The sequence below is a fragment of the Hipposideros armiger genome, unplaced genomic scaffold (assembly GCF_001890085.2).
Source record: "Hipposideros armiger isolate ML-2016 unplaced genomic scaffold, ASM189008v1 scaffold_116, whole genome shotgun sequence".
NCBI classification, from domain to species: domain Eukaryota; kingdom Metazoa; phylum Chordata; class Mammalia; order Chiroptera; family Hipposideridae; genus Hipposideros; species Hipposideros armiger.
The window spans coordinates 2,063,645-2,073,187 of record NW_017731466.1 but is presented as its reverse complement, the minus strand read 5'-3'; the positions used below and the strand labels follow the sequence as shown (position 1 = coordinate 2,073,187).

At 39.1% G+C, this 9,543-nt stretch overlaps 1 protein-coding gene across 1 annotated transcript in view; it reads right to left on the bottom strand.

Moving 5' to 3' along the window:
- RMDN2 (regulator of microtubule dynamics 2) overlaps window positions 1-9,238 on the bottom strand; it is a 63,075-nt gene extending 53,837 nt beyond the window's left edge. Inside the window, 4 exon segments of the mRNA XM_019647777.1 lie at window positions 2,342-2,648; window positions 2,752-2,810; window positions 9,023-9,055; window positions 9,057-9,238. Of these exon segments, the coding sequence (XP_019503322.1) occupies window positions 2,342-2,648; window positions 2,752-2,810; window positions 9,023-9,055; window positions 9,057-9,223 (566 nt within the window). The 5' untranslated portion in view covers window positions 9,224-9,238.
- Window positions 9,239-9,543: the final 305 nt, after the last annotated feature.

Here is a 9,543-nt window from a genome sequence, read left to right as displayed (position 1 = left end):
CAACTCACGGCAGCCCAGCTCCAGGTTGAGCTGTTGTTCAGCATCTTAGCTGTGGAGGGCAGTGTCACTGGCCCTCATATGTGGGATCTGAACTGGAGCCCTCTGGTGTCCCAAGCCAGCTCTTAACCAACATGTCACTTGGCCAGCCCAGTTGTTTAATATTTTTCTGGATAGATTGCTTATCTAAATCTCCAGTCCTAAAATTGCCCCATCATTACTTATTTTTAAGAAAACCATAATTAGACTTAGCCCTCCAAAAGCTAGTAAACCCTCATCATGGCATGCATCTAAAACATGCTTCTCCTTCAATCCATTCCCGACTCTCTTTATTCTATCAGTTCCACGATACAAGGCACCTTCATTATGGTCACCTACACCTCCTCCTTTTTTACCTTAGCCACTCTATTCCCACCAAGCCCCAAACTCCAGCATGACATAGCTCATTATGCCCCATGAACATCTTGCTTAGTTGTAACTATAACTGTCACTAATTAAAACAATTTCATCATGATATCTCAGCAGAAATTAGAAAAACTTCTAGAACAAAGCTTCTCAAACTTTAGGGTACATCAGAGTCACTAGGAGAGCGTGTTAACATTCAGATTCCTGGGTTCCACTCCCAGAAGCTTGGATTTACAAGGTCTGGGGTGAGTCTTGTGAATGTGCATTTCCATTAAGCTCCCAGGCCAGATGGGATGTTGATGCTTCTGGTCCACAGACCACTCTCTCATAGTGAAGGTCAAAAGGGCCTTTTCAAGGCGCCTCAAGGAAGCTTCCTGCCTGAGCTGAGGTCCAGTAAGGGACAACAAATGATATCAGGACTAAATGTCCCATCTCTTGGAGCCTAGATTTAACCATCTGGGTCCCTTCAGGAACCTAGTATACACCTTGGGAGAAGTAGGAGAAGGGAAGAGGAAAGAACCATGAATGCGACTGAGACTTGAACACAAAAAGACTAGCTCTAAACTAGAATTGACTGAGTTCATTTGGATTGACAAATTCAAGTTTTCCAGAGACAGTGAGCTAATCTGAATTCAGTGGTAGCACAGTTACGCCTTTAGCTGATCTGAGTGTAGTGAATGTAAATTATTCAATCTATTACATTAATTATAGTTATTTGTACAAATGACTTACCAGATAGAACCAATTATGCAAAATAACAACAATGTTCATCATTAAATTAGCACCAGATTAACTCTGTTATTTTTTGTTCATTACGATATTAAATTTATCCACATAGGTTCGTTGTTTGTAGTTTGCTACTCAGCATGGTTATCTATACGTGATTTGAAAGGTAGAAAAATTGAAAGGCAGGTAAATTGTTTGGTGATCACCAAACAATTTAATATAGGCTATCTCTAGAATTGCCTTATCCACTATTAGTTCCTTTTAAAAGAAAGAAGGTTAATTCACTAAACAGCAGTTACCAAATGCAATCTAGTAAAGATAAAGAAACAGAACATGGTCAAGGGTTTGAACTGATCCAATAACAAACTGGAAGTAGTTTTCAAAACGATAGAAACAAAAAGTATATATTTTAAGTCAACAAGTACAGATGTGTTCCAGCAACATTAGATGTGAGAAATATTATACACAGCTGAAAACATGGGTTCCCTACCCTAATAAATTTCAGGCTATGTCATATTCACTAGTGATTCTTTATTTACTTGCCTATTTTACTTCTCAAAAGCACTAGTCAAGCACAATTTCTTTATCCATAAATCATTTGTTTTTCCCCTAAAAGAATATTATTTATGTTCTTGGTTTTAGAATTCAATGAATTACCCCATGCGAGGATGAAACTGAATCACTTGTACATTCTTAAATCCTTTTAGATCTGCACTGCCATATGGCTATTTAAATTAAAATTAATTCAATTAAATAAAGAAATCAGTTCCTCAGTTGTACTAGCTATACGTCAATTGGCTACCATAATTGGGCAACACAAATTTAGACCATTTCCATCATCACAGAAGATTCTATTGGACTGCATTTATTGGATAGTTCTTATATAAGGAGTCACATAGTGGCCACATATAAAAATAGGTTACAAATTTTGGTGAACAATTATTGTCTTATTTAATATGCATGTGATGCCATCCATTACAAATAAGTTACTTACATTCTTTTGTCAATGCGGTCTACACTAGCTAAAATGCTGACCTATTGAATACGGTTTTAATTGGAACGTAAGCCAAAATGTAAGCCAAAATAATCACTTTTTTCATGTGTTGTTAGTAGCAAAATATATTGCTGGGAATGCATAATGAAAGTACCTAAAAAACAGCAATAACACAATAAATAATCAATTCAACATGGGAAACATCTTAAAGAAACTTACCCTCCTTCACTTTCCGCTTCCTCTGAACTATTACTTGTTCCCGAACTTTGAACTGTGGCAAGCCTTCTTTTTCTAGCTCTGTGCTGAGGACTTATCTTGTGAACAGTGGTCTTCCCTCCAAGTTCACCATGTATATATTCTTCCAGTTTTGGAATGGCTTCTTTAAGAACTCTGATTTCTGATTTCAGTTCTTCCACATTTGTCAGTAATTCATTTAACTTCTCCAGTATCTGAAGTTGCCTTCCTTGAAAGATCGCTGCTGCTCCCTGGCCATTATGCACTTCATCTTGCAAAGTCATTGAATCAACTGTATTACGCAGAGAAAGAAATTTTGGTAAATTCATTGCTGTCCTTGGTTTACAAATCTTGTGGTACCACAAAAGGAGCAAGCTGATGCCAGTAGTTCCCACCATGATGCCAAGTATCAGTTCTTTGTTCGTGGAATGAGGCATTTCTTGAGTTTTTATTTCTAAAATTAAAAAAACATAAATGTAAATGAATGTTTTCTGTCTTTGCCCAAGACAAAAAAAAATAGAGCTTTTTTAATCAACAAAGTCTACATCATCACATATACACAAAAAATACTTGATAAATCATAAACTAAAATATATTACCTTTTTAATGTATGTGGCCCAGTGGAAATACATACTTTAAGGATATTACTGAAGTGCAGGATAAAGTATCAACTTTAATTCAGAATTTGTATTTTACATGACTGATCTGATTTTTACTCTTTACCATATCTTTTTAAAGGGTGTGATAAACAGAGAAGTAAAAGCATCATTATAACTTTTTGAAAAAGCTATTTAAGAAATCAAATTACTCTTGTGTCTGAACCTTTTATATTTGTATAAAATTAACTAGTGTGCAGATTTCTGGGTCTTATCCCAGGAAGGCCAAAAAGAAGCTCTTCCTTAGCACCTAGTTAACATTTAAAGTTAAATTTAGAATGATAAACATTTTAAAAGCCCAGGGCTTTGAAATACAAAATACATTAGGGAAACTTCGGCAAGTTTGTAATTCACCCCATCTCTGTTTTTTTTTCAATCTGGAAAGCAGAAATGCTAACATATGCGCAGGCTTCGTCTTTCTTCCTTTGACCCAGAATTATTCTGCTCCTCACATTTCTATTTCTGTCTGAAGTCTTAATGTTTCCCTTTTCTTTCAAATGTTCTTTTTAAAAAAGTAACAAAAAAGTCATTTCATTGACTCCTTTCTCCTTCTGAACTTTCATCTTTTTGCGTTCAGGGTCCAAGCTCCGGCCCACCTAATTCCATATAAACTCAGCTACTTTGGACTAAATGCACCATAATCTTTCTTTAGTATATCCCATCCTCACTAGTTTTACTGCTTATCTCTTTTCTTAAAGTCAGGAGACCATTAAAAAATAATAATAATATAAATCCCCCTTTCTTTCTGAGACTTTAAAATGGCAATAAGTATATTAGAACTTTGATGAAATTTTGTATTCAGAGTAAAATATAGTAAGACTTTTAAAAAATAGACTGTGAAATTCCCAAAACTGTTTTCCCATCAATTTTCCCTAATTTGTAAAAAGGTAAACACCTGTATTAAATTATGTTAGCAACTTGGGAGAAATGTTACAAATAATGGTAAACTGTTTATTACAGGAAACTAAATTTGTAAATTTTTTGGTTTTTCCTGACACTTTCTCAAGGAGCAGATTATTACAGCACTGCCACCTATGATCCCTGAAAAAAAGGAAACAAATGAGGTAAATCCTTTAATCTCCCCAGATTTACAATTGGAGACAACTTCTGGACTAGGGCACAGGGAGGGGAAAACCAAATAGAGCCTGGTAGTCTCACTGCATTGAACAGAGATCAGAGAAACTGAAGCACCTAGAATATGTGTGGCATAGCACTGAAGATGGGTGAGGAATGCAGAGAAAGAGCTATTTGGATCCTATATTTCATTGCAGGTCTAAGTGTAAAAGAGAACTACTGATTTTAAAATAATAGTCTTCCAGAAATAGGCTCAGGTGTTGGTAAATATTATACTCGAGATAATTAAAAATGCCTTCTTCTGAAGCTAAGGGTTCCTTGGGTTTAATCTGGCCTGCCTGACCTCAGGATATAGTTTGCCTGGAATTATTATTTTTTTTTAAGTAAAAGTATTTTCATCTAATTGGTAAGTGTGAACTGTAAGTCTAATACTGGGTTGTCGGAAAAGTCATGACGCATGTACGACAGATGGCACTAGTTCATTTTTGGAAGTACTAGAGTCTTTCGCATGTATGTTATTGCTATGTCATTTGACAGCTGACAGTTCTAGCTTCATTCTAAAAAAAATTGAGTGATTTGGTTGAGTTTGGGAGATTTTACAACAAGTTGAAAATGGAAGGCCAAACTGTGCATTTTTGCCATATTTTACTGTTTTACTTCCATAAAGGGAAGAATGTGCATGAAGCTTGTGAAAAGTTGCATCAAGTTTACAGTGACAACGCTCTACAAGAACATCAGTGCCAACGATGGTTCACGAAATTCCGTGCTGGTGATTTTGATCTCAACCACGCTCTTTGGTCAGGGAGGCCACCAAGGTTGATGATGACAAAATAAAGGCATTGATTGAGTCAGACCCACGTTACATGACACGAGTGACTGCAGAAACATTGAACATCCATATTCAAGTGTTCACGACCACCTGAAGAAGCTGGGATATGTAAGCAAGCTCGATATTTAGGTTCTGCAGGAACTCAAAGACATTCATTTGACTGAGCATATAAACATCTGCAATATGCTCATTAAACGTGAGGAAAATGATCCTTTTTGAAGCGACTGATAACTGGTGATGAGAAATGGATTGTTTACAACAATGTGGTGCGCAAACGGTCTTGGTCCCGATGTGATGATTCGCCTCAAANAACCTCAATCCCGAGGTTTATGAGAATTTCCCCTTTCCTTTTCTTTAAAGCTTAACACCTCTGTTTTTATCCCTAAATCACATATTGTTTCACTTGGGCTGATTTTAAATAAAAAAAAATTTTTTTTTCAGTTAACAGTGTGTTTGTGACATAAATCCACGTGGACTCATGTGTTTGTAGTTAATTACATTGTATGGACATGTGTACATGGATTTATCTCCTCTCTTACGAACATTTAGAAAGCTCCTAGGTTTTGGTTTTTTGTTTTGTTTTGTTTTTCTATTAGAACAATGCTTCTGTGAATATTCTTTATCTGGAGAATTTTGCAAGAGTTCTGCTAGGGCATACATCTAGGAGTAGAATTGCTGGGTTTATGTGTATGTACAATAAGCACTAGCTATAAAAAAGACTGATAAATTAGATCACATCAAAATTAGGAACTTTTTAAAGATAGTGAAAAGGCAGGCCACAGAATAGGATAAGATTTTTGAAATATATATAATTGGTAAAGGACTGGTATCCAGAGTATATGAAGAATCATGAATCAATAAGAAACAGGCAGACAACCTAGTAGAAAAATGGTCAAAAGTCACAAGCACTTCACAAACAAGCAAATCTAGAAGACCACTAAAAATATTAAAAGATACAAAACCTGATGAGTTATCAGGGAAATGCAGATTAAAGCCACAAAGAGATACCAGCACATAGCGTACAGACTAATCAAAATTTAAGAATAAGTCAATATCAAGTGCTGTTGAGGTTATGGGACAACAGAAACTTCTATTCTTTGCAAAGTAAATGGCATGATCACCCTGAGAAATACTGACATTATCTAACTAATCCTCGCTAGGCTCTGGTATCAGAGGACAGGTTGAAGAATGCAATGGAATCTGAGGAGCCAAGTGTCCAGAACTGAAGTGGGGCTATGAAGGGAAGTTTGTGGAGAGGTTTCTCGGAGCTTTTGCCTCAGTGCAGCTATGGCCTCTGTGGGCTCACAGCCAAACATGGGATGGGTTGCAGGACCTGCAGTCTGGAAGAAGAGCTGGGCATGGAGCAGAGGAGAGTGAGGACATGATACAGCACTTTATCTCATCACAAAAACCCTCGGAGAGGAAGGGCTCCTGCTTCACTCACTCATGATTCTCAAAATCTTGTCCAAGNGTCCTGATCTTTGTTCTTCATATAAATAAATGACCTTTGAAAAACATAGTCAAAATACGTCATGACTTTTCCAACAACCCTATATCTATCCATTCTCATCCAGAAGACTTGCCAGCAGTAGACTCAGATCAATTTGTAACTTCAGCTGAAGTTGTAAGTAATTATTATTAGCTGTTCAATTTTATTTCCACACACACACACACACACACACAAAGTCACAAAATTGGGCTGGCTGAGTGGCTCAGTTGGTTAAGAGCTCGCTCAAGAGTTTGAGCTCTGAGCAACAGCAGTTCAATTCCCAGCCCAAGCTGAGCTGCTGCTGAGCTGCCAACAGGTGGCAGGATGGCTCAGCTAAAAAAAAATAATAATAATAAAAATCACAAAACTAAATTCTTTTAAAAGATTATGAAAAAGCAATAGCTATCAAAGCTATTATATGCCCATGACTTATATTTGCATCACACCTAATAATTATGCATTAAGCTTGATCATGTTGGTTCTTTTCTGTCAGTAAAAAGATTAATGCAGGATGTTCATATGTTGATGTAGAGATCTATTAAAAGAAATATTCCTATTCTGATTGCTTTCTTGGCTGATTCCTCGTGGGCCTTCCTTGAACTTCACATGAAAAACACAGTCTAGTTCGAATTTTTTTCACTGAAGTAAATGAATGGAAGTCAAAATCTACCTATGAAGATCTTATCCCTGAGATGGTACAGGTGGGATAAAGTATCAAATTTTGTTTTACCTTTTCTTTAGGAATTATCCCAAATCATCTCCTTGAGGCAGGTCCCATTATGATCTCTATTTTGCAGATAAGCAAACTGAGGCACACAGCTGTCAAGTCATTTACCCAGGGGTCATCCAACTAGGAAGCAAGAACTGTCACCCTTGATAACTGTGCATGATGAAGATTCAGAAAGCATCAACAAGGGCATGAAGGAGAATGCTGGCTGGCAGAGATGTTCAGAGCTGAAATACAACTTCAGAACTATGAAAGTGCGGGAGGAAAAAAAACTAGAATCACTGGAGTAGGTATTGGTTTTAAACAACCACAATTAGAGACTAATAGCCCAAGCCATGTTTGAGTTTTACATCAATATAAAATGAATGTGCTTCTAAGCAAATAATTTGAAAAATGCCACTCATTAAAAATGCTAATGTAGAAAACTAATAAATTAGAACACTTGCTTGCCTGCAGTATAACTTCAAAGATTATATTACATCATTTATATAACTTTTATACACTTAATTTTCAAACTAGTAAATATTTGCACTGTAGTATAAAAACAGTAATTTAAAAAATCTATTGACTAGCTAATTAGATGCTAATTATTATTCCTGTTACAAGTTTCAATTTGTAATTCGCTAGTAATAATAATGGGAAACGATAGACATTATTTTAATGTTATTGGTATCCAAAATTATTGTGTAATAAAGATTATTCAGAGATGAGAATCAAGAATTCTACTGAAATAAATTGTCAAAATGCTGACATTAATTTCTACGTTAAAATTTCTCTGTAGAAACTGTCATGAAAAATTAACTTCAAAAATTTTCGTATTCCAGTTTAAATTAACTTTTAGATAAAAATTATGCTTTACTAAGTTAATTATAATGCTTTTAGCAATATCTACTATATATATTCACTTGATTCAGATTCTTGGGGGAAATACATATATAACTGATAAACTCAGGGGATGAAAAATTTTGCAAGAGGAGTAAAGGAACATATGGGTCAGACAAGCCTGAGGTTTAAGTTTCCCAAAGGAATCGCTCTGAGGCCTTGAATTAGTGATCAGATTCCCTACAGCAACTTGGATAACCTGATACTTCTAAGTGAATTCTAATACTCATATTTCATCAGGTTTTATTTTTCCAATTTTATAATTTCTTTTTAATTTGGGGCTCTCTGATGATCGGCTTATTTGCAAATGTTTGTCGCACTGAAAATCTGGTCTTCGTTTTGCGTGAAACAGGTAGAGAATCCGAGTTTGTTTTGAGCAAAACAAAGAAAAAGCGTTTGCGGGAGGCTGAAAGGTTTAAGATCCAAGGAGCCAACTCGAGCGTCTCTGGCAGAAACTCAGCAAGCTTTGCAGAGACCTTCCCGGCAGAGGCAGCACACGGCCCACTCCCCACGCACCCCGCAACGGGCTGGGCTGTGGCTTTCGAGGCGCCGATTCGGCATGGGCTACGGCCACGGGGGGAACCGCTTGCATAGCCCACTCTGCCGCGGGGAGAGCGAACGGCAGAACCCATGGGCATGAGAACGCGACAGTCCGAGGACGTCTACGTGACCCGGAAGTGCAGCGGCCGCCACCGGAAGTGCTGCCTCGGCCCTGCGCACGCCCCTGGCCGCGTACAGTCCGGGCCAGCCGAGCCGAACCGCCCACTGCCCTCTGCACGCACCTGTGCTCGCTGCACCGGCCTCTCTGCGGTCGAAGACCGAGGACCGGGAACCTGCGGGCGGGGAGGGTGGTAGGGAAGCGGCGAGCAGACAGTGGTTCCGTGTCCGCGGGTCCCCAGGTCCGGCGCCGTGGCCGCCGAGTCCTGACCTAAATAGCGGAGGCGTGGGGGTGGGGAGCCCGCAGCCTCTCGCCCCGCGGGATCCGCCTCTTTGCGTGGTGTTAACTCACCTGGGACAGACGGCTAGCGCACCTTTTGTAAAAGAAAACTGCCCCGCCGGGCCGCTCGGCCCTCACCGGACATTGTTGCCCGGATGCCGCCTTCCCTAGAAGCCCGTCCCCCCTCCCCAGCACCCTGGCTCCGGGCCACCGGCGTCCGGCCCCGCAGGAGGCCTTGTGCAAGCTTCCACCTCCCAGCGCGTTTCCTCCCATCGCTGCCGCAGCCCGGTTCGTTCCCGCGCCCAAGCCCAGCTACCCGCCCCTGTTAGTACCCTTGTTTTGTGCCCTTTTCTAGGCACAACCTTGAACCTTCCTCTGCATGGCAGTGTCAGACTGATGTCTTGAACTAATTAGTAATCATGTCCACAGCCACGTTTTCCTAACTTTTAACTTATGTGCCCTTTTAATGAGCCCCACCCCCAACTTTGTCGTCCCCGCGCCCTTCTAAGTAGCCGTCACATGAAAACCACCATCTTCTCAGATCCTTAACCTTGGAGATTTTACCCAGCTTCGCTTCTCTCGGTTTGTGTAAT